General features: G+C 59.3%; 2 protein-coding genes and 1 long non-coding RNA gene across 3 annotated transcripts; 1 reads left to right on the top strand and 2 right to left on the bottom strand.

The window, feature by feature from the left end:
- Positions 1 to 1,270: 1,270 nt before the first annotated feature.
- Positions 1,271 to 3,055, bottom strand: LOC108962458 (uncharacterized). The gene is made up of 4 exons (XR_001991080.3): positions 2,869 to 3,055; positions 2,575 to 2,747; positions 2,173 to 2,466; positions 1,271 to 1,697 (listed from the first exon to the last, which is right to left on the bottom strand). It is a non-coding gene; the product is annotated as an uncharacterized LOC108962458 (long non-coding RNA).
- Positions 3,056 to 10,116: 7,061 nt separating this feature from the next.
- On the top strand, positions 10,117 to 13,678 carry LOC103818859 (ammonium transporter Rh type A-like). Its single transcript, XM_050982123.1, has one exon. The coding sequence runs from the start codon at positions 11,388 to 11,390 to the stop codon at positions 12,780 to 12,782; it is 1,395 nt and encodes a 464-aa protein (XP_050838080.1). The 5' UTR covers positions 10,117 to 11,387; the 3' UTR covers positions 12,783 to 13,678.
- Positions 13,679 to 15,012: 1,334 nt separating this feature from the next.
- C20H20orf204 (chromosome 20 C20orf204 homolog) lies at positions 15,013 to 23,861 on the bottom strand. The gene is made up of 6 exons (XM_050982297.1): positions 23,833 to 23,861; positions 22,249 to 22,492; positions 19,157 to 19,291; positions 18,902 to 18,964; positions 18,647 to 18,799; positions 15,013 to 17,795 (listed from the first exon to the last, which is right to left on the bottom strand). Exons 1-6 carry the CDS (start codon positions 23,859 to 23,861, stop codon positions 17,637 to 17,639), a joined length of 783 nt encoding a protein of 260 aa, XP_050838254.1. The 3' UTR covers positions 15,013 to 17,636.
- Between the last annotated feature and the right edge of the window lie 231 nt (positions 23,862 to 24,092).

The following is a 24,092-nucleotide window of genomic DNA, read 5'->3' as shown; positions in this document are numbered from 1 at the left end:
GCAGCCCAGGGAGGCTGATTCCTTCAGGGAACTGAATCACGTCCCCCCCACCATCGTGGGAGCGTCACAGAGCGTCTGAAGCTCGTCAGGAGAGTCAGGCCAGGCCGCGCGGGGCCGTTCTGGGAAGCCATCCAGCCATCCGCTGGAGAGAGGAGTCTGCCTAAAAATGCCTCTGCTGGCTCCTCTCCACACTCCGACTGTCCCATATGGAACAAATGTACATTTTCCATCAATTGTTTGTATTTTGCATTTAAAGAAAGAAGGGGGAGGGAAAAGAAAGCCAGCAAGCGAGCGGGCTATACATATACGCAAAGCGTCGGTGACAGCAGATAGGCCCCATCGCAGAGAGGGAGAAACACTGGCCGGCGTTCAAGAGACTCAAACGTATGGTATGAAACAATAAATTTTAAGTGTGTTTTGACATATTTGGTGGTCTCTGCCTCATGCTTAATGAGCATTGGTCCACGTTGCGGGGGAACTGCACAGCTCGGGTGGTTGGCAGGCAGTGCCAGGCAGGGGGTCGGTGGTCAGCGAGGCCGGAGGCAGGCGTTGAGGAGGTCCTGGCATGTGTGTCCCAAGGGAATGGGGCACAGGGATGGGACACTACGGACTGCACTGGCATGCTCGGAGAAAGTGATGCTGTGGGTAGCTCAGTGCCTCGGGAGGACAAGCACTGATGCCAACTTTGCAGGAAGAAGCATCAAGAGGTAGAATTAGGTTAAATTTGGTCAGGAGGGAACACACAATATGGTGGAGATGTCCCAGAGCAGCATCCCTCATCTCTGCATGGCTTGGGCAACCTGTGCTCCCATCTCCAGGCTGGGTCCCAGCCAGGCAGAGCTGCTTTGTCTGCAGGAAGGGCTCCCACATCCCATCACCACAGCAAGAAAGCCCGAAGGGATGGGCAAAGCAGCAGGACAAGGGAGTGCAGCTCTCCCGCATCCCGCGCCTCTGTGCCAGGCTGCCCGGCTCCCCCCGTCTGGCAGGGCTTGATCAGAAAGATGGACATGAAAGTGGAGCTTGGCTCTGGTTTCTCTCTCATTCAGAACATTCAAAAACTATTAACTGTGGTGGGGGTAAGCAGGCAGCTGGTTTTAATATCGTGCTCTTCCAATTGTGTTGGGGTTTTTTTTCCCCTTGCTTTTCGCGAGCACTTTAAGTGACATGGTTACATGTATTTGATTAAAAAGCTGTAATTCAACGAGTGCATTTTCTTGTACTGTACAAAACGGCTTAAAGACACAGGATTTATTTACGGTGGTCTCCCAGTTTTGCAGCTCTGCCAAAAGACAAGATGACAGTGAATTCACAGGATGGAGAACAGATAGCAGCAGAGGGGGACATGCAATCTCTCCTGGCTTTCCCACTGTGGGGAACATGACTGGGTCATTTCCTCTGCTGTAAGGTCAGCCCATTGCCACCAGCCTGGTCCTTGGGGCCATACACTGGTCCCAAAAGCACAAGTTCCTTTTGGTGTCCCCAGGACTGGGTCTCAGCTTACAGGAGCTGGCAAAGGGGACAGCTAGGAGGGGACAGCTAGGTTTGTCCAAACTGGCCACTATCCTGCCTGCAGCAAGATGCTGCAGGACACAACTGGAAGCAGGAGGGAGAGATTTTTTCCAACCATGCCCATCCCCTGCCCGTGCAGAGATGCTGCCAGCACTGAGGAGCTCGTCCCAATCCAGCAGCTCTATTTCCTAAGGAGGAAAAAGCTTTTATGAGATCCCAGCAAGGAGCCATGGCCTGATGCTGCCGAGAGCCCTGGATCAGCTCCCGTTAACCCCAACATCTCCCATGGCACAGCCACAGACTGGAGCCATGCTCACCCACACCTTTTTGGCTTCTCTGCCTCCAAAGTGACAAATTTCAACCCAAAAAGGCAGGCATGGAGATGAATAATGAGCATGGGGCTGCTCTGCAATGCCTCAAGCGCCAAAATTACCATATCCCCCCACTCCACTGGCCACCAGGGGCTGTGGCACAGTCCCTGCTCTCCATCACATCCCTGGGCTTTTTGCATTCCTCTGGCCTGGAAAGGAGGCATGTTCCTGTGCGTGTGCGTGCAATGCTGACCCCACAATCCCACTCCACCCAGCACAGCTTCACCTTTCTCACCCAGATGCATAATAAAAATATGTAATAAAAATAAACCCAGAAATGCTTGCACCTCACCTGCCTCAAAGTCCCTGATGTGCAGCCCTGGGGACATGGACACCGACCCCAGCATCACTCAGGACCACCCTGGGAAATCCCGGCCTCCCCCATCCCTGCCTGGGGGGCTGGAGCCTGCCTGGCTGCTGGCCATGCCGAGCCAAGCCGTGTCTCTTCCTCAGCTCGCTCCTGCCCAGGGATCACCTGCAGTTCAGTTGATTTATGAACGGAGAATTTTTCGAGCTCTGTTTCCTTTTCATTGTTGTTTCAGTTGCTGTGCTCGCTTCCGCCTGCCTTTGAATAACTCCTGCCACGCTGTGAGTGGTGAGAAAGGCACCGAGTAAACACTCACACTCAGCCCAGGAGCAGGGGCAGGAGACCCAAAAACAGGGGGACACAGGGCTGCCCACTGGCTGGTCCTACCTGCAGTAGGAGGTGGCTGAACTCCTGAGTTGAGTGAGCAGAGCTCCGAAATGGATCTCTCTTGGCTCCAAGCTGCAGTTTGGGATGGGGTAGCCACATCCTGACCTCCTGCCCCATGACATAACTCCTGGGAGGTGGCAGTCCCATGGGGATGCTGCTCTCCCACACTGTGGCTGCGGAGGAGAGGGTTGTTGGGGGTGGTTTGACTACAGGGACCCTAAAATGCCATTTTCGGGGGGGGTGATTCATTGCCCCATAGAGGGCAGGGTCCCCCCACCCAGGGCTGTGCTCCACCTGGCTTCATTCCTGTCCTCATGCCCAGCTGAAGGAGGGGCTACCACTGCGGTACAGAGACGATGCTCTCTAGGGAGTTTGGGTTGATTTACAGCAAAGCCCTCGAAAAAAAAAAAGAAAAAAAAGAAATCAGAAAAGGAAAGGAAAGAAACCCCATCCGCAATCTCAGCTCAGCCCAGGACCCACGTCCCCGCTGCTGCCACCTGCCATCCGCCTTCCCCCTGCCGGGCCACCGAGGAACCCCCATCCCGGGCGATGGGCAGCTGCCCGTCCCGACCTGCACCCATTGTCCTGCCCTTCCTCCCCGCGCCCCTCGCCCCCCGCCGCCGCCCCGGGGCCGGGGGGAAAACAGGAAGCGCTCCCCAGCACGCTGCTGCGGAAATGAGACAAGCGGGCTGGAGCGGCGGCGAGGACGGCGGGAGGAAGCGGACGGGATATTTGGAACTGACGGCGAATTCTTGGGCTTATCTCTGCGCCGCAGAGGCCCAGGAGTCCTTACAAAACAGCGCCCAGCTGGAGCGAGGCCCGCGGCTGGGGACGCGTCCTCGTCCCCAGCGCCACCCCTGGTGCCCGGCTCGGCGGCGGGATGCTGGTGGCAGGGAGGGGACACGCATCCAGTGTGGTGGGTGGCACCTGCGTCCCAGCAGTGGTCACAGAAGGACCTGACGCCCCTCTGCAATGTGGGGATGGGCAGCCCCCGGGCTGAGTGGTGCCCAGGTGGGATGTCCCATCCTTCCGCAGGAATCTGGGGACGAGGGCACTCCCCAGCATGCCTCAAGCCTGTCTAAAAATCCGGCTGGTTTATGAGCCCCCAGGCACGAGCTCCCCCTTTCCCATGGGAAACCATTCCCTGTCCTGCCCACAGTCTGCACTGGGACGCTTTTAGCCCATCACCTTCCCTTCCATACCCGCAAGCACCAGCGGTAGGGCTGGGATGTGGATGCTGGTCCCCTGCCTGCCCTGCCTTCCCTGCCCACGAAGGGTTACAACCAGCCCGGATTGCTCCGATTTCACCCTTCCATCTGCTGCTGGCCTTTTTGGTGGGTTTGAATTATTTTTCATAACAATGCTGTGATACTTTATATTCGGCACACCCCAGCTGGGGAATAGAAAGCGGGTCCGGGCTGGGAGCACCCGACCCAAAGGCAAAGGTCTCTGCAGTGCTTCCTAAAAGCTGGAAGCTGCCCGCTGCGGGCATGGGAGAGGGGCCGGGGTGGTGCCATCATCCCGGGGAGCTGGGGCTGCTGCCAGCACCCAGGGCTCCCCAGTTGGGCTTTGGTGGGGTCAATCCTTCGTTTATTAATTGGTGGTGAAAATTAAACAGGAGCCCTGCAGCGGGCAGGGGAAGGCAGCGGGAGCACACCGGGGTCAGGGCTGAGAGCGGCTCGAGGTGGGTGTCACCCTCCTGGAGTGTCCCCAACCTGGTGGGGACCCCGGCCGAGGGCACCCGGCGCGGTGGCTGCAAGGAGGCGCCTTTGGAGCCGGAGAGCGCTGGCGGAGGGGCGATGCCTGCGGACGGGACCCGCCGAGGAGGGCTGCCGCGGCCAGTGGAGCCAAATTTGGTGGCTGGGGGGGGCAGGGTGTGACGGGTCACCCTGGCAGAGGCTGAGACTCCTCCTCTGCGGGGAGGAGGACAAAGGATGGAAGCGGCTGCCCCGTTGCAACACATCCCCGGCGAGCACAATGGAAATGCCATCCTCCGTCTTGTGAAACAGGAACCTCATATGATCTCGCTGAAGGCTTGGGGACACTCTTGTAGGTCTGAGCGTGACGCTCCCCGGGCTCTTTTCTCTACCCGCAGGGGGACAGGGAGAGTGAGGAGTACCCCAGAGCATCCCTGCCCTGGTGAGGACCCAACTGCCACCACTGTCCCCTGTGGCACTCTGGACCCCCTGGCAGGAGGAAGGTGATGCCTCGCCACTCACCCTAGGGCCAAAACACCCCCAAGTTCCCCCCCAGCCCCACTAAAACACCTTCCTATGGTTCCCCCACAGCCCTGCTGAGCATCCCCCTCCCACCCTCCTCGAGGACTCCTAAATAAACTTCATTCTCCCTTTATGTTCTTGACCCCAGATTTAATTAGACCCCCGTTTCCTGCCTATATGAAAAATCACTTCCCCGAGCAGGTGGCTGCGATACCGCGGGGGCTGTTGTTGTTTTCTTCGGGGTGGGGGGAAGGTGGTAAATGGGGGGAAGAGTTTGTTGTTTATTTTTATATTTACAAAGCACAGCTTTTTCCTGGTGCCGGGCATCGGAAGAGTGGCAGGATGTGACCTTCATCCATCTCCTCCTCGCTCACACAATACGGCCCCGAGCACCGCGGGCCGCCACCGCCTTTGTCCCCCCGCGGGCGGCGGGCACCTCCCGCGCCGCCCCGCCGGCACCTGGCGCCCGCCGGCACTCGGCACCGCTGCCCCCCAGCTGGGCCCCGCCGCTCACACTGCGAGAAAAAGGAAAATAGAAAAAAAATCGAAAAAAAATAATAGCAAGGTTGCCGGTTTCCTCTCTGGAAAACAAGCTGGAGCTGAGCGGGACAGCAGCGTGGGAAGGAGGGAGAGAGGGGTCCCCTTGAGCCCCTGGGGAGCCTCCCCTTCTCGGGGAGTGGCCTGGGCACGCTGCCGCCTCCTCCACTCCGTGTGTGGGGCAAAGCAGCCCTTTTCAGCCAGGCCTGGGCCAAATGAGCCCCGTTCTCCCGTGCAGAGGTCAAACACACCTTTGGCCCCGTCCAGATGCAGTCCTGGCATCATCCGGGGCAGAAGGCAAAGAGGGGATGCAGAAAACATCTGGTTCCCTCCCCCTGACATCGTGGGGAGCACCCAGCAGGCAAGAGCCCACCCAAACGCCAGCAGAGACTCGCAGAACGGTGCTGCTCTCTGTCCCCATCCCTCGGAGCATCCCGATCCCTGCAGGCTCCCGCTGCCGGGATGGCTGTGGGGACCGATCAGCAGAGCCAGCCCAGGTGTGGAGCTGGCAGTGCCCGGCTTCCCTGTGCCCAGGGCGGGATGGATGAAGACATAATGGAGTGAGCTCTCCTTGTTTCCCTTCTTCCCAGGAAGCACCAAGATCCCACAGCCCCTCGGTGTGGGGAGGGACACACTCCGGGCCGGCCCCACCCGTTTGTGCAGATCAGAGCCTGTGGTGACAAAGCTGCAGGGACAAACCTCTGATCTGACCCCAAACCAGCACTGGCACCCACCAGTGGTACTTGCTGGTGGCAAAGGAATTGCTGCAGGATTTTACAGTGACAAGTAGCATCTTCCCCAGAGGGTCCCTCAGCTTGGCTGGGCTCCCCAGGGCAGCTCTGTCCAGGGGGCTTGAACAGAGGCTGGCACAGCCAATGTGACCCCCCAGTACCTTCCAGCACCACAGTGACAAAGCTGGACACTGCCATCTGGCACAGGACTGGCATGTCCCAACCCCCTGGTCACAGCCTGGATGCTGGAGCAGGGGCTGTGTTAAAGCATGGCATGGCCCAGCATGGCACAGCACAGCATGGCACAGCATGGAATGGTATGGCACAGCACAGTATGGAGTGGTGTGGCATGGCAAACATGGCGCAGCATGGCACAACATGGCACAGTGTGGTAGAGCATGGCACGGCATGGCAGAGCATGGCAAGCATGGCACAGCGTGGCACAGTGTGGCACATCACCAGGGCTGCCCTTGCTCTCACAGAAAAGCCACCCAGAGACACCAGCACCTCAGTCTCACCCTGACCAAGCACCCAGCAGCAGAGAGGGGGTCTCATCAGTTTCTCTTTAATTCCCCAGCACAGCCCATCCCAGGAGCTGGCTAGTGCCCACCATGCTCAGGAGCCCAGGCAGGAGCAGGTGCAGCCCCCGTGGGGTACAGCACCCACCAGCCCAGAACAGTGCACCCTAAAACATGATGGACCCCCAGGAGCACCCACGGACCCCTCCAGGTGTGCTGGGCAGGGCATGCCCACCTGGGCACAGGGCTGGGTGTGCTCACACCAGCCCTGGCCAGCACACTTGGTTATCCTTACATTTGGCATCAGCTGCTTCCATTGGGCTCCATAGGGGAGGGAGAGAGAAAGGAAAACTCAGCTCAGGGCGATTTAATAAGTTCAGTGTTACGAGCTGGGGAAAAGCTGTGGAACACACAAGTGGTAACGCAGGATTAATCTTTCCTTTAGTCTTGGGAATTATGTTTTCATTAATCCTAATTTTTCCAGATGTTTCACTCCTTATACCATGTTCTTCAAAGCCTCTGTGGCTACAAATTCTAATGAAGCCATGAGAACATTTTAAAGAGAAAGATTCAAAGCTTAAATTGCTTCCTTTTTTTTTTTTTCTCCTTGGGTTTTTCTTTTTTTTTTTTTTTTCCCTCCCTCTTTTCCCCCCGGTTGGGCTGTCGGGGAGTGCATGCGTGTGCGGTCCCAGCGCCTCCACATGTTGTGTTACACAATGTGCTAACAAGATGGAGAAGGCCACTCGGTCCGCGTGATGCCGGGGTGACGTCTGTTGGGCTTTGTGTCCCCCCCACCCGGCAGGACCCGGCTGCGAGGGGCTGGGGAGGAGGGGGCTGGCCCCCTGCCCGCCGCCTGACAGCGGTATCGGGGCCCGCGGGGTCACAGCTGGCGCGGAGCTCCGAAAGCACTGCCGGTGATCACTCCCGGCTCGTTAAGGCAGCAGGAGGGGGGTGTTGTAGGACCCACGGAGGGGATGGAACAGGGTCGGAGCTGCGCAGGTAGCCCGCCTTTCTGGCAGGGTCTTTCGGGAACGGGGAATATTGCGTTGCTCCAGGCTGGAGGGAGCTGGTGTTAAAGAGTGATGGCCAGGTCAGGGATGTTGTCAGCAGTTTCTTCCCATCTCACCGTGCTGCCCTGCAGGGATGAGTTTGGAGCGCCTGCTCCCTCCTGCCCAGCAGCCATCTGGGTGCCAGCGCATCCCCACTGGGTGATGGGAGCACCCGGCCCCTCCATTGCCACAGCAGCATTCCCAAGCCTTCAGGCTTCTCTCTGCATCCATCCCCAGCCCGGCACAGCCGCAGGATCCGGCCGCCACCGCCCGGTATCCCCTCCTGGCCGGGAGGGAGCCCTCGTCTGACGCAGGAGGTCAGGCAGGACGATCGTAACAATCCTGCCGGTCTCCAGCACCCGGGATTCAGATCCATGTACTTATATGGCCTGCAGAACGCGGTGGGAGCATGACCAACGTCTGGAAATCCAGATATGACTAGATCCCTTCATTAGTAATTTCTTGTACATGACTTTCTAGACCATGGGGATTTGTTAAATTTGCAGGAGTGTTTCTCACAGTGCCATGGACTGGCTGCTGCCAGCATATATTGGCTCGGATCTGTCAGATCCTGTTGCCTTATATGACCCTCGGTTAATTCAGCTTTTCTTTGTATCCAGCCCTCAGCGGGGAACTCCTCCAGCAGTCCCAGCGTGGATCCTGCTAAAATGGTTCCCCAGTCCTCCTGCCATAAAACAACTGCCCCCCCCCCCAGTGAAAGGGGGATGTGGGGGGTGGAATTCAATGCTCCCCTCCCTCCCTGCTGCCCAGGCCCTCGCCAGATGCTTCCTCCATCCCTTGTCCTTTGGTGCCAAGAGAAAACTTGGTGTGCCTGAAAATGTTACTGGAGGGATTGGACCTTCTCCCCGCAGGGACCGTGGCATCCCAGTGGTGCACCCTGCACTGTGGGGTTAATCATTCGTTGCCTTCAGGGGTGCCCCAGGGCTTGGGGGGGACTTTCACCTTCCCAGCGACCTCTTGGAATTCTGACCTTCTTTTATGGGTACCATAAAGGTTATTTTTTAATCTGCAACCTAGCAGGGTTTCCCCCCTCTCAGCTGTGGGGTCTTGGGTCCGGGGAGTACTTGGGCATCACTGCTTTCTGTGCCGCATTGGTTTGGGAAGTGGAAAGGCTCCCAGGATGGCCTTTTCCCAAGGGAAGGGCATTGTGGTACCCAAGAGCTCAACAAAGGAATGTGGTGTTGGTTGGCCCTGTGGATGTGGCAGAGCTGAGGGTGCTCCTGGTGGGGATGTGAGGTGCTCTGGGTCACAGGGAATCGCAGAAGCCCAGAGACACATCCCAAATCCCCAGGTGCTGCCAGAGCAAGATTTCCAAGTGGAAAAAGATTGTGTGTCCAAGGACATCCTGCAGACTCTACAACTCCCTATTGCCCACTGACTGAGCCGTGCCACCCCCTCAAGCACCCCGTCCCCAGGCCAGTGCCAGTCCAGCCCTGCACAGGAGCTTCCCCCTGTGTCCCCAGCATCTCCTGACCTGGCAGAGTCCAGTGAGGGACCCCAACCAACCTCCAGTTGGTGCCCTGTACCTCTGCCCCTTGCCAGAGATGATGGTCAGATCCAAGAGAGCATTTACATCCCCAAATTCCCAAACTGCTCTTTGTCCTCTCCAGCAGATCTGGCAGTGCTGGGACTCTCCAGAAGGATGCATCCCTCTGGCATCTTCCTCCTCGTCTTTGAAGGAGGCACTGAGCCATAAACTTGAAGTCTTCCAAGCACTGTGTTTCTTAAAGGACCTGATCCATAGCTTTTCCTAGCATTTGATTTAACCACACCTTAAAAAGACGGCATACCAAAGCAGGAAGAGGAAGGCTGAGATGCTGTGGGGAGCAGGAGAGAAGCAAGAGGGCAGCACCCACCTCTAGCCACCCTGAGAGGAGCCCAACCTCTGCTGACCCAGAGCCAAAATGCTTCCTCGGCTCTGTAAGAGCAGCCCAGCTCCTCCATCAGGAGCACAACCTGCTCCAAGCATCTCTCTGGGTTTGTATCTCACCCACAGTCAACCAATGAAGTTTCACTGTACCAGGCTGGCTCCTTGAGAATCCCTTGATGGGCTGGTGTGGTGTGCAAAGGGACACAGGCAAGGAGCTGGGGGCTGAAATCCCCTTATTTGCCATTTTTATACCAGCAGCCAGGGGAGGTTTTGCCTGCATCCCTTTGTCCTTCAAAGTCCTTCCTTCCATCCCTTTGTCCTTCCACTGCCTGGTGGAGCTGGGAGCTGGCAGCAGCCACGGGAGGTAGGTCAGGCTGTGCCCATGTTCAGGCAGAGGCAGGAGCAATGGGAGCATCCTGCCTACTCATCCCATCCCATCCCATCCCATCCCATCCCATCCCATCCCATCCCATCCCATCCCATCCCATCCCATCCCATCCCATCCCATCCCATCCCATCCCATCCCATCCCATCCCATCCCATCCCATCCCATCCCATCCCATCCCATCCCATCCCATCCCCAGCCACCTCGGGGACAGCAAAGATCCGAATGGCACCATGAAGACCCCAGCCCCACATTTCCTTCCCCAGGGGGGCATCCACTGCCAACAGCACCACCAGCCATGCAGCGAGGACATGTTAGGGGCAGACAAAGCATCCCAACTCCCATCCCAAAACCCCCAGAGCTCCCGCCACCCCTCTGTTGCTGTTGGCCACGGCTTGGGCGCAACACAGCCCCATCTCACCCGTCAAAGGCACTGCCTTCAAAGCACCACCTCCTCCTCTCTGTTGCCCCCATTTCCAGCATCTTTGGGTTGAAAAATGGCCGGGGAGGGTTTGGCAGAGGAGCCTCGTGCAGATTATTCAACAATTGTTTCCCATTTTGCGCCCTCGCCTGCCTCATCCTCCAGTAACAATGACGAAGAGCGGCGCGGAGCCAGCGCCCGCGGCAGGGGTGTTGAGATCAGGGACAGCACAAAAATATCTCCTCTCTGGAACAAATATTTACCAACCCCTCTGCCTTTTGTTCTTGTGGTTCTCATATATTTTTTTTTAAATTTCTTTTTTTCCAGACATTCACTGGCAAAATGTCACACTAAGCAGAAACCCAGAAACTTCGGGGTAGCTGCTTGGCTGCTCTGGGCTTTGTTTTTCTCGCGCGCTAATTGTTAATGAGTATCCAGCCATTTAAGCCAATGCAAACCTGTGAGAAAACGATCTTTTCAGCCCTGACTTTGGAGCTTTATGGGCTTTGCAAAATCCAAGTGGTGGATAAGGAAAACATGCATCATCCTGCAGAATGGGGTTGTGGCAGTACCAGAGCCAACCTGGAGTAGAAAGTGGCAGAGCCAGAGCAGGAGCTGGTGTTGTCTGAGCTGCCAGCATCACTCCAGAGCTGCAGCAGGGAGGTCCCCATTCCTGGATGGGGATAAGTTCAATGGGGGTGAGTGCCGTGCTACCCCCATCCCTGGTCAGCTCCTTAACAAACTCCTTCTCCCTCCTCTGCCCCACCACAGGTTTTTCTTTTTTCCCTTCAAAATCATAATGCCTCTCATGTCCACATTTATGGCGGCCAAACAAGAACATGTGGTTATTTTATGGGTGTTGTGTTTAAAGAAGGGAGGGGCAAACCCCTCCTCTTCTGGAACATAAACTCAGATCTTTGGTTAATAATTAACTGTGGCCATAAAACATAAAACCCCCGATGTAGGAGCAAGCAGAGCTCACCCCAGAAGCACTGCTGGGCTGTCACCTCACACCAGTGCCCTGCTGACCACTGACCACCATCCCCTCCCATCCACTCCAGGATGGCTGTGTCACCCTCTACCTATCCCCGTCGCCTCCTGCCCCTCTTCCTGGGGCTTTTCCAGGGTGCCCTGCTCCTCTTCTTTGCCCTCTTCATCACCTATGATGAGCCCTCGGCGCAGGCAGAGGATACCAGCTTGGTGGTCAACCAGGCCTACAGCACCTTCCCCTTCTTCCAGGACATCCAGGTGATGCTGGTGGTGGGGCTGGGACTCCTGCTGACCTTCCTGCCCCGCTACGGGTTCAGCGCCCTCACCCACAACTTCCTCCTGCTCAACATCTCCATGCAGTGGGCGCTGGTGCTGCAGGGCCTTCTCCACCACTTCCACCACGGCCAGATCCACCTGGACCTCCACAAACTCCTCATCTCTGAGTTCGCTGCTGTGACAGTGCTCATCTCCGTGGGGGCCATCCTGGGGAGGGCCAGCCCCTGCCAGCTGCTCGTCATGGCCACCTGTGAGATCCCCCTCTACCTCGCCAGTGAGTGGGTCATTGTCACCTGCCTGGGCGTTCTGGATGTGGGCGGCACCATCACCATCCACGTCTTCTCCTGCTATTTTGGCCTTGGCGTGTCCAAGGCTCTGTTCAGGGCAACACAGCAGCCACTGCATCCCAAAGAGACCCCAACAACCAGCTCTGACCTCATGTCCCTGGTGGGGACACTCATCCTCTGGGTTTTCTGGCCCAGTTTCGTGGCCGTCCTCTGCCAACCGGGCGACGCCCAGCACCGCGCCATCCTAAACACCCTCCTGGCCATGACTGCCAGTGCCATAACCACCGTGGTGGCCTCCAGCCTGCTGGAGAGGGACGGCAAGCTCAGCCCCGGCCACCTGCAGAACGGCAGCCTGGCCGGCGGGGTGGCCATTGGCGTGGTGGCCGACATGGCCGTGCCACCAGTGGCCGCTCTTGCCCTGGGCAGCCTCTCGGCCGTGGTGTGTGTCCTCGGCTTCAGGTTCCTCACGCCGCTCCTGGCGAGGAAACTCACGCTCCACGACCAGTGTGGCATCCACAACCTCCACGGCTTGCCCGGCATCCTTGGCGGCGCCGCCAGCGTCGTGGCCGTCCTGGTGGCACCCAAAGACGCCTCCGGGTCCCTTCCCTCTCAGCTGTCCCCTGCTGGGGGCAATGCCAGCGAGGTGGCGGAGGGGCAGTGGGGGGTCCGCGGGGTGGGCGGGCAGGCGCTGTGCCAGGCAGCGGGGCTGGCGGTGGCCATCGGTGCCTCGCTGCTCGCCGGGCTGCTCACCGGGAGCGCCCTGCGGCTGCCCTGCCTGGCCCGGCCGCCCGAGCGGCTCTGCTTCGATGACTCGCTGTATTTTAAGATCCACGAGCAGGCTGAGAGCCCGGGGGCAGACAGCAGCGCTGAGGAAGGAGCCCTGGCTCTGCAGGAGCAGGTTTAGGCAGTGGCGTTCGTGCAGCAGCAGGGAGGGCCAGGATGTTACCGGCAGGATCATCAGGCAGGAGATGCTGCCTGCTCTCAGTCCTGCCCCATGCCTGGAGCCAGCTGTGGAGGATGCCGGCATAGCTGGGTCAGCATCGTAGCACTGGCCACCTCTCTGTCCTCCTACCCTGCAGCTGCAAGCCCCCTCCCGTGTCCCAGTGGCTCCCAGCATCCGTTCACTCCCGGCGGCAGCCAGAAGAACGACCTGCTCAGGGTGTCTCCCCAGGATGGTTAATAGCCCCCGAGAAGCCCAGACGGCCGCTCTGCAGGGCACTGGCTTCGGCTGCTTTACTCCCTGTGTGCAGCATCACCCTCAGTGCTCACCCCGACCCTCAGCTCCAGATTCTCCTGCCCACAACAGGCAGCACTCGGAGGAGGCTGCCAGCTCAGGCCACAGCTACAGGAAAGGAACTCAGTATCCACTGCCTGGAATGTGGAACTTCAGCAGCAGGGAGATGGCCCCAAGCAAAGGACTTTACAGGGATCTGATAACCTGAGCCGGGCAATTCACCCTCCAGGAGAGTTTGCAAAGGGAAGCGCCAATCCTTTTTACCACTGGTGCAGCAATGAGGATGCAGCCCAAGCACGGCGAGGAGCCTCGGAGAGAGCCAGGATGCAGGAGGCACCCGCAGGCCACAGCACCCTCATCCCACCCCGAAGCTGAAGCTGGGAAAGCTGCGCCAGCATCCCAGGAAGAGCAGCGGCCCCATCCCATCCCAGCACGGGCAGCGAGCCGCTTCCACCCTGCGGAGGACAAAGCCTGCGGTCCATGGCTGGCATACGGCAAGCTGGGAGCGCGGGGCCGCATCCTGCCCGGAGAGCGAGGGCTGTGATTCACATCCCCCCCGCCGTGAATCACCGCTGCCCCTGCGCCCCCACGGATCCCGCTGCTGCCGAGACAATGCGGGCCATGCTCGCGGGCTCCCGAGGGGGTCGAGGCCACCGAGCCCCCCAGCGCTGGCTGCAGGAGTGGGGGGCTGCCGGCGAGGTTGGGGGTCCCCAGCCCTGAGCGGGTGGGAGAGGGGCTGGATCCCTTCCACCCGGTGCAGCCCCAGGCGGAGCCAACACCAAGAGGGAGAGAGGCTGGGGAATTCGCCCTCCAATAATCACAAACAGGCTTGGGGGGCCGGGCGTGTTTGGTTAATTGTTAGAATAAAATATTGCCGAGCTCTGACAAAGAAATCCTGCCCCGCAGCCCGGCGCGGCCGAACAATGGGCCCCGGCGCAGGATGCTGCGGGCTGAGCAGTGGGGCCAGGGGCCGTGGGGGCGGGGGCAGCTCGGTTCCCCCTTCCCCAAACGAGCCCTAGAAGCCCCTCATCTTCTTGGCAGCTCTGTGTGGATGTGCCCCATGACAGCGTGGAGCCATCGGAGCAGGGACCGGCCCTGCCGCTCAGTGCCTGGCTCCTGCTGGGTGCCGAGAGCAGCCGGGACCGGCACCGCCCGGGGAGCCACGATCCCACCGGGGCAGGATCGGCAGCACTCAGCCCCCGTGAAAGCCCTCGCTCCCGCTGAGCCCGGCAGCCCAGGCCCGTGGCTGCCCCGCGCCGAGGCCTGCCGGGTCCGATGGCAGCTCCGCCACGGGGAAGAGAACACGGGGTCAGCGGCACCGGGGGCTCAGGCACCCTGTCAAGGAGCAGCCGTGGAGGGGAGCCACATGCACAGGAGTTCACACACCTGTAATCACACACACGTGTGTGCACAGCCCTGCTCACAGTCACAACAACCCAGGCGTGTGCCCAGACACACATGCACAAACACACACATGCACACACACACATGCACACACACATATACACACCTGCATGTGATGCACGGCCCCATGCACACACACATCTGTGCACACACACCCCAGCACCCACTCACACCCACATGCAGGCACAGCCTGTGAACCTCTTGCTGTCGGAGAGAGCGGAGCAGCCGCTTTGCAGCATCTCCCAGCCCTTCCCAGCGAGGATGAGGACGCAGGCTCCCGCTGAGCAGCCCGCGGCACCCAGCGGGGGAGCGAGCAATGAGGGCGCAGGGAGGGGAGCACACCCGGAGCCGGGCCTGGGCACACCCCGCCTCCCGGCTGGCATGTCCTGGCACGGGCACCCTGGCACACTGCGGCACAATCTGGTCGGCAGATGCTCCAAAAACCAGCAAGAGGCCCAAGAAATGATGGGGGGGGAGGGGGGGGGGTGAGCGCTTTCCCACTGCCCACAGGGGCTTAGGCACCCAGTGACCCATGGCCAGGAGTGCCGGGACCCACCTGGGTCATGGCACAGCTCCATCAGCCCTGGCCATCCCTCCTCCCTGAGACCCACTGTGCTGTTCTGCCTCCGGGTGTGCTGCCCAGAGCTCCCCGCTCCTCCAAACCAACCTCTCCCCAAAGGATGGAGCAGTTAGATATTTTGCAGAGCCTCCAGCGTTTATCACACTGTAAATCTGGGCTTTCAGCAGCTTCACGAAGCTGCAGGGAGATGGGAGAGAACAAAACGCTGCTCTGCTCCATCAGACACAGCCTGCGTGTGCCAGGGCTGCCAGGGGCTGGGCCCCCAGCCCCGCTGCAGAAGGAGTGAGGATTGAAGCAGAGGTTTATGTGGGCAAGGGTCCCCCAGAGCCAAGAGGGGCTGCTGGCACCCCAAGATGGTGATGGCTCAGGGACAGCTGCGTTTCGGTGGGACAGTGGTGGTGAGGAGGGCTGAAACGTGCCTCTGCAGAACCACAGCAGCCCCTATCCCCCAGGCATGGTCCCCCAGTGTGGCAAAGCTCCCCACGCACAGTTCCTGGGCACGGCACCCTGGTGTGGACCCACAGCACAGCACCCGGGCATTGCCCCCTGTATGGGCCCTGGACACGGTACCCCACTCTAATCCCCCATCACTGTCCCCCAGAACAGTGCCCCCCGCACTGGCCTCTGCTACTGCCGCTGAGCTTAGCCCCGACCCGGGCTGGGAACAGCCCAGTGGTCCTGGCAAGGAGCACCAGTCCCCATCCTCGCCTCTATCCCTGTCCCCGCAGCCACTCCACCAACCCCCATTTCCCAGCGGGACCCTGCTGTGATTGCAAAACAAGCGGGGAGGGGAGGAAGCCGGGATTGTGCTGCTCTCACAGTGCTCGGATGCATCTGGCAAAGCGAGCCGGGCACAGGGCAGGAGGCGGGGCTGTGGGCACGGCCAGGAGCCCCCAGCCCCTGCATGCCCTCGGCTCCAGCACCCGTGTGCAGCCCCTGCCACATCCCTGCAGGGCTTGCACGAGGGCACACAGGGACCCCGGGTGAGGCAGGAGCTGGCTGGGCCCTGAGCTGCTCTGAGTGCCTGGCACAGCACGGGGGGACTGGGGGCCATGGCAGCGGCTGGAGCCACATGAGAGCCGCCCTCCCGGAGCAGCCGGGAGTGCGCGGAGCTGCCCTCGAAGGAAATGCGCTCACTCCCATGTGCTGCACACTTGGGTTCGCCTCGCTGCTATTTTTATTTGACTTTTCAGGGCCTGTTTCCTTTTTCCGGCTGTTTTTGCAGTGATTCCACCATCACAACGACCTCGTTTTTCCCCCTCCCTCCCTGCTGCTTCTTCCTTCACTCTTTCCTTCCTTTCCATGCACTCACTCCCACTGCCACACCAGGTTTCCAGCAGCAGCTGCCTGTGAGGGAAGGGTAGTAAAGGGAGGTGGTTTTTGCTCTGGTTTATCTGGGAAGGTGCTGACAGGTCACTGAAGGGGGGACTTTGCTCCAGCCTTGATAAAGAGAAAGGCTGGGAGTGACCCTGTCCCAAGCCAGTGTCCCCATCCTGCTGGTGCCTGAGCTATCAGGTCCTGCCGTGGCCCCCAGCCTCATCTGTGGGGTATCAAGTGTCAGTAGGGCTATTTTGGGATGCTAGTGGTTTGTGGAGGGACCGCGGTTGGGATAAGGGAGGAAGAATAAGAAAAAAAACCTAAGAACGGAACCAGTGCAAAACCTCCTGTGGGGGCAGCAGAAAGGGCAGTGCTGGCTGCCGAGGAGGAGGATGGAGCTGAGAGGAAGGAGCCCAGGCATCATGGGGCCAGCCAGGCAGGAGCACGGCTCCAGGAGGCCTCTGGCATCGGGATGTGCTGAGCTGTGGCTCCCTGGAGGGCCCCTGGTGCCAGCCAGCCCCATGCCAGGCAGAGAGCATCTTCCAGGGACCCCACAAGAGCAGCATTGCCAGGCTGCACCCCCTGCTCTGACCCCCAGACCAGGGTCCCTCTCCTGCCCCATCAAATCAACCCATCCTGCCTGCACCCTGCTACACCCCAGGGACTCTGCTGTGCCCAGGGCAGGGCACTCACCCTCCCCTGGCCATGAAGCCCTTCCAGCTCCTGCCTGCCCAGTTCCCAGAGGCAGGGGCTGGGCAAGGACCCTGAGCACTCCTGGCCTTTCCCTCCCCGAATCCCCCCTTCCTAGTTTGAAGCCCCAGAAACCCCCAGGGAAAGACGACCCCCACCTCCCTCCAGGGCATGGGGGGTACCCCACTCACTGCAGCGCTCTGTGCCCCCCTGGCCACAGCCCTGCCCGGCCCGGGGTCGGTGGCCGAGCTCGGCGGGGACGAGGGCCGGCGATGCTGGTGTGGCCATGGGAACTCCCGGCGTGGGCAGTGCCTGGCTCCGCTCAGCACACACAGCCCGCTGCTGCCATCTCGTGTCCTCCACAGCCCCTCAGGGCTGGGACAGCAGCCACACGGCCGGAGACGGGCTGGGGAAACTGAGGCAGGGGCACACTGCAGGTCCCTCCTGGCTGGTGCTCCAGGGGAAATGTCCTTCCAAAAAAGCCCCGGGGCTGGAGCAGCACATCCATCCCCCGGCGTGCGGCCAGGGCGTCACTACGAGTCCCAGGAAGTTCGGCGGGGAGCGTGCAGGGCGTTGAGCTTCTCCCAGCAGTTCGCCAGCCTCTCCGCCTTCCTGCCGAGGTCCCGCAGCTGCTGCCTCCTGCGGCCGGCTGCCCCGCGCCGCCGCGGTACCGGGGCGCTGCGCGCTGCGATCTGCGGTCCGTGCGCCCAGGAAGGGGACAGAAATCCCCCCCCCACATCACACAGACATTAGTCAGGGGACAAAAGGCACCACACACATGGCTGAGGTGGCCAAACTGCCATGGCAAGGACATGGTCTCAGGCCCCCAAGAGTCCCCCCAAAGGTGGCTGTCCCTGTCTGAGCTGGGGGTGTGCACCCCACAGCACACCCATGGACACCAGATCAGATCTCCAGAGAAGCAGCAGCTCTGTCCCACACCAGCAGACCCCAGGCAGGGTTGTCCCCAGCCAATGTCCCCAGCAGTGGTAGGGAGGACAGTCCCAGCCCTGTGACATGGTCAGGCAGAGCTGGGAGCTGGCACTCCACTGCCCTTGGTTTTCCCTGCTGGTTGATGAACTGGGTGGTGGTGCTGCCACAAGGATCCTCCTGGATGGGGATTCCCCAGCAGACCCTCAGAGATGCCAGAGGAACCCAGACCAGCCCTTAAGGGAGAAATCCCAATTCTTGCCTATGAGCACTCAGGAGCAAGAGCAGGACAGGGTGAATGCACTCCCAGCGTGAGCATCCCACCAGGACAGGGCCCTGTGTTCCCTTCAGCCATGGCATCGTGGCACACGTGGAAAAACTCACTTGGGAGCCAGTAGTAAAACCCCACACTGCCACAACTGAACCTCCCTCCCTTGGTTAGTCTGGAGCTCCCAGGGATGGATGTGCAATCAGCATTCCCCAGCTCCCAGAGCAAAGCAGGCAGAGCCTGGAGACTCCTCATGGGCAGCCAGGAGAGCACAAACAAGGCAAGCTCTGCCCACAGCCCTGGGAACTGGGAACCACTGACATGGCTGGGAAGTAGAGGGCTTCCTACCTTGCTGATTTTCCTGCAGTTCTCCCGGAGCACAAAGTTGGTGTTCCTGGCCACCCTCCAGACCGCCAGCTCCTCAGGGCCCTGCAGGGTGCCGGCCCCCACCTCCCGCAGGGACATGCTGATGTTGTAGATGGACAGCAGGATCTTCTGGTCCTGCAGAGGAGAAGCACAGGGCCCGGGCAGGGAGGGAGGCTCCGTGGCTCCCCGGGGGCTCAGCCCAGGCCATGCCCCAGCCCCGGGTCCCTCCATGCTCACCTTGTCCGAACGACAAGCGGGCCCGGCCCTCCCGCTCCTGTACACCGACCCAGTCAGGTTCCTCTGCAGAAATAAAGCAAGAACATCCAGCAGCTCCCACCTGGAGCAAGGATCCTCCATTTAAACACAACCCTTCCCCAACACTGCTGACAAAGCAGCCAGCTCCACATTAAGGTTCCCTCCCCAGGGCTGCACCCAGCCCAGCAGCATTCCCAGGTCAGGGCTGGCCCCAGGCAGAGCCCTGCCTCGTCTCACCAGGTTCTGGAGCTCATGGAAGATGACAGCGCGGTACTGCCGCAGGATTTTGGCGATGCTGCACCTCCTGCCTCTGCTCAGCACGGCCACCAGCAGGAGCAGCAGAACAGCACAGGACAGCACCCGGGGGAAAATCTGCCAGGGAAGGGCTCAGAGTCAGCTGGGGATGAAGGAATGTCCTGGGCTCTGCCTTCAACCCCGAGGCAGAAGCTCCATGGGACCTGTACCTGAAGATGCAACATGAGATGGAGGAGCCTCAACTGTCTCCACTCCCAAAGAGCATCCTCCCAAATGAGCCATCTCCCCCTGGGACAAAGCTCTTGGGAAACTGCTCCAGCCTGAGCCCAGCCCAGCAGGGCTGCCCATGGCATACACAGAGCTCTCTCTGATGCCATCAGGTGGGTTCTTGGCACAGGGCTGTGCCAGGGGCCTATGTCAGTCTGTGGGGCTCATCCCTGAGCTCTCTGCACCAACATGGTTTCATTAGATCCCCATTTCGTGCCATTTCAAGGCCAAAGGACCTCAAGTACCAAAAGGGGACCAGAGACCTGGGTTCCTTGGAGAGGAGCTGGAGGCAGGAGCTGCCTAGTCCCCACCAGCAACATCCACACCTCAGCTCAAACAGATCAAAACACCCTTTAAAAGGATGCTCCCACACCTCTGCTGCATGGATGGAGCTAATACAGCATTTTCCCAGCTTCCCCACAGCTCAGGCTCATCCCAGGCTTGGGGGCCCTCACCACAAGCAGCACAAGCATCTGCTCTCACCAGCACATCCCAGCTGCTGCTGAGCTCCTGGCTCCAAACCTGCCCAACAGCCCCGTGCTGGCCCCTGCAGAGCGGGGAACCCCACAGGCTGACACCTGAGCTGGCAGAGGGGTACAGGGAGGGGTGGATGGACCCTCCAAGGCAGGGATGAATCCCACAGCTTTGAAGAAAAGCCAGCACAAGCTCAAGTGACCAGGACTGGGGATATTTGAGCAGCCCAGCAGCAGCAGAGTGAGGATGGGGAGCTCAAAATTTGTTCCAGGAAAGGAACCCAACAGCTCAACACGTCTCCACATTCTGAGAGATGGCATAGCCCTGGGGCCCCATCCTGGCATTTCTAGCATTTCACATTTTCAGGAAAAGTCCCCCCCAAACACAACCCCCTCCCAAACAACCCTCATGCTGCAGGTGTCAGGTCTGGGCAGGCAGAAAGCATCTCAGCTCCTTCCAACTATGCAACCCCTGTGCTGCAGCCAAAGCGAGGGGGAAGGGGCCACAGATCTGCCTGCAGTCTGTGCCTGCTGCTCCCCACCTCAGCTCAGGGGTCACTGCCTTCCCCAGCACCCCTGCTCTTCTGCTCCAACAAGCTGAAAGGAAGAATTTCCCTCACTGAATTCCAAGCCCAGGCACCTTCCATCTGTCCTCTTTGGTGAGAACCTGGGGGGTTTGTAAAATCCACACCTGCTCTGCGCTCCCTACTCAGTCTTGAGCTGGACCTGGCTCCAAAAGGGTGAGGAAACCTTTTCCCATCCTCTTGCAGCTCAGTGGGAGTGATGGAGGCATAACATGAGGCAAAATTCAACAGAGCACAGTTCTGGGAACACATGGACACAACTGTCACCTCGGAGCACATGCAAAGAGAGGAGCAAACCCAGGTATAACCAGTGGAAACCCCACTGGGCTCTTCAGCATCCCTAATCACCACACACCTTCCAGCAGAGCTGTGCTGAGCTCTGTTTGGGAGCTGGGGAGGGCAGGGAAGAGCCTCCTTGTGCTGTCGGCTTTGCTCCCTGCAAACCACTGAGAGATCTTGCCCCAGAGGTGATTAAGCAGAGAGCTGAAGGTATAATCAAAGGAGAGCACTGCTTCCATGAGGACACCCTGACCAAAGTCTAAGGGTTGCTCTCCAGAGGTCTCCTCCGCCAGGAAGGCAAGACTGTGCAATTTTACCAAGAAAATGGGAATGACTTCCCTGAAGTGGTTTATTAAACAACTGGGAACCAGTTTCAGGAGAAAGCACACCATTTCCAGCATTCCAAGACAGCCAAGGCTGGGCTCAGTGCTCAGCCCAGAAGGAAGTGCAGAGTAGTCCAGGGAACAGCCAGGGAAGGAGGTCAGCGGGTGCTGTAGGTGCTTCCCCCCACCATGGAAAGCAGGAAAGCAGCAGTGACAAGAGAGGGATGCAGGGAGACTGAGGTGGCAAATCCTGCTCCTGGACTTCTCCCCTTTCAGGATGGAGGAGAACAAGTTCAGCAGCTGATTTAGGGTTATTCCTTCTGCCTTCACCCCCATCCCACAGCAGCAAGCTACAGGCAGGTGGCACATCCCTTCCTAGGGGAGAGCTGGCAGTGAAGGAGTAGCCTTGGGAAGCACGAGTGCAGGACAGGCACAGCTAATCTCATCCTCACTCTAATCCTCCAGCAAATATGAGGAGATAAGGGGAATCACCATTGTTGATAGAGCAGCTCCTGCTGGCACTCCTGCCAGTCAGGCAGCAAGGGGCAATTCCTGCCGCCGGCCTGGGAACCCCACCGGGGTCACCAGGTCCTTCCAGCCACACAGACTCTGTCCCCGAGTCCCTCCTACCCAAAGGGACTCTGTCACCAACCAGAGCCCCGAGGCAGGGACAGACCGTCTGTTCTCTACCTCAGGACCAGCCAGATCCAAGCCCCATCCCAGCGAGGTCTTAGCCTCATCCCAGACCCAGCAGCCTGATCCCAGCTGGACCAGCTTCCCCAGCCAGACCCGAGCCCCTTCCTCACAGACCCCCAGCTCTGCCCCATCGCAACACCTCTAAGGATCCAAGTCCCACTTGGACCCAGCCCAGCCCCATTCCAACTGCTCCAAGCCCTTTCCCAAGTGCTCTGGCCCCGACCCGACCAGTCCGATCCCCTGTCCCGGTAGGTCCAAGCCTCATTCCAGGAGAACCAGTCACCTCCCGACAGGTCCCAAGCCCCACGGCGGGTGCTGCAATCCCACCCCGGCCGAGCCGACCCCATCCCGGCAGCGCGGTGGGCTCCGGTCTATCAGTGGGCTCCAGGGAGGGGTGTCCCGGAGAAGAGGAAGGGGGTGCCGGGGACAAGGGGGAGTCCCGGCTCACTCACCATGGAGCCCCGCGGGCGCGGCGGTCCCGGGGAGCCCGGTCCGGCCCCGTCCCGCTGCGCCGGGGCCCGCGGTTTGAACTTGGCTCCACGGTGGGAGGGGACGGGCCCGGCCGCCGCGGGGGGGACGGGACACGGCACCGCCGCCGGCCCAGCCCCGGCCCCGCGGGGGAGCCCGCCCGGCCCCCCCGGCCGCGGAGAGCAGCGGTCGTGCCCGGGATGCGGGGCCGGGTGGGAGAGGGTCCCTCTGGCCCGGAGGGGCCGGCGGGGCAGGAGCCCCTGCTCGCAGCCACCCGGGGATTACAACCCACGCGTGTCCCTACCCCGGAGCTGCACGCTCTGCTGCAAACCCCCGCAGTTTCGATTTCTGCTGGCGTGGGGCGATTCTTTCACTCTGCATTCACAGACCGCAGTGGGTGAACACTGACAACGGCACCGACCCATGGCAAAAGTGACTGTCCAGGGTGAGACCCCCAAAATATCAACACGAGAAGCGTCCTCGTGCTTCCAACCAAAGCCCTCTCCTCCTTCCCCTCTGCATTTTGTACCTCACCCCCAGCCCAGGAAATTGCCCTGACTCAATTAATATCAATTTTGGGAAAAACTGAACAGACTGCAACAAGGCTCCGCTGAGGAGCTGAATGTGGGTGATTGAGTAAGAAATAGAACAAATGGTGAATAATCCAGCTCTGCTCAGCTTGGTGAGAACGTCCCTCCCCAGGAAGTGGGACCCACAGCACACTGCAGCATTCCACTGGGACAGGACCCATATAACTTCTTTATTGAGCTCTCTATATATAGCTAAAATTAATGGGTGCCATAATCCATTTAAAAACCACCAAGATATCTACAAACATTAAAAGGCTCTAAGATTGATGGTCTCTTTTAAGTAAGAAAAAATAATCTCCAAGCTAAGGAATGCAGCCCAAAGGAAAGGCTGTAGCTGCAGGTACCAGGAGCAGGTGGCCAAAGGAGCCTGATGTTGTGAGAAGGTGGCACAATGTCCAACAAAGGGCCCCTTCCTTGGGGCTTCCACATCCCAATAATTCCTTGCAAGATGTGCTGGTGCCACCTAAGCAAGGGGCAGGGGTAGCATGAGGATCCCATCAGTGGATTGCAAATGTGTTACCTGGCTCAAGGGAAATGCTCCCAACACAAGTAAGGAATCTATCCAACAGAAAAAGCCACACCACTGCAATTCCCACTTCCCTTTCCCATCCCAATTCTGCAGCCACCAACACCACAGCACCACTGGGCAGAGGGATTTATGCACCACAGGCACCCAGCCTTCCCCATCATGACACCAGGAATCAGAATGCCATATTCCTTGCCCAGAAAATCAGGATACAGCCCTCATGGGAGCACAAGAGGCTGAAGGGACAGCACACATTGAAAACTTTTAAACCTATTTTTATCCTGCTTTTTTGCCTCAGTCTTGAATCCTTGTCCAGCCTGGCTCCCGTGCCATGTCTACCCTATCCTTTGAACATCATCTCCATTCCCCTTCCCAAATTCTTCCACACTCTTCCAGCAATGGCACAAAATCCCTAAGCAAGAGCCTCTCAACTCCCAATGCCTCTCACTCACCTTTGGGAAACTACAATTCCATGGGACATCCGTGATCTACACCCTTTCATCAGCTACTCCAGAGAATGCACAAGAGTTTCCATTATGAACCCAAAGAAACAAAGGCTTTTGCTTCCAGACCAACCTGCAAGCAAAAGCCTTTCTGCTCCAGCGTTAGAAGATCCGTTCTTGGCTTCTCATCTGTTTTGGCAAGAGGCTTGTAGCCCAGCTTGGTGCAGCCAGCACTGACAGGCACCTTCCCAGAGTGGTGGGAGCCTGAT

Source organism: Serinus canaria, chromosome 20 (assembly GCF_022539315.1).
Source record: "Serinus canaria isolate serCan28SL12 chromosome 20, serCan2020, whole genome shotgun sequence".
In the NCBI taxonomy this organism is placed as follows: domain Eukaryota; kingdom Metazoa; phylum Chordata; class Aves; order Passeriformes; family Fringillidae; genus Serinus; species Serinus canaria.
The sequence above is the reverse complement of the archived record's forward strand: the minus strand, read 5'-3'. Positions and strand labels throughout refer to the sequence as shown.

Excerpts from the sequence above, each read along its gene's own strand:
- LOC103818859 (XM_050982123.1), top strand. The coding sequence starts at position 11,388 with ATGGCTGTGTCACCCTCTACCTATCCCCGTCGCCTCCTGCCCCTCTTC.
- C20H20orf204 (XM_050982297.1), bottom strand. The coding sequence starts at position 23,861 with ATGTCCCATGGAATTGTAGTTTCCCAAAG. Across the intron at positions 19,292-22,248 it reads CGCGCCCGCGGGGCTCCATG|ATTTTCCCCCGGGTGCTGTC; the intron begins GTGAGTGAGCCG and ends CTTCCCTGGCAG. Across the intron at positions 17,796-18,646 it reads ACTGCAGGAAAATCAGCAAG|ATCGCAGCGCGCAGCGCCCC; the intron begins GTAGGAAGCCCT and ends CACGGACCGCAG.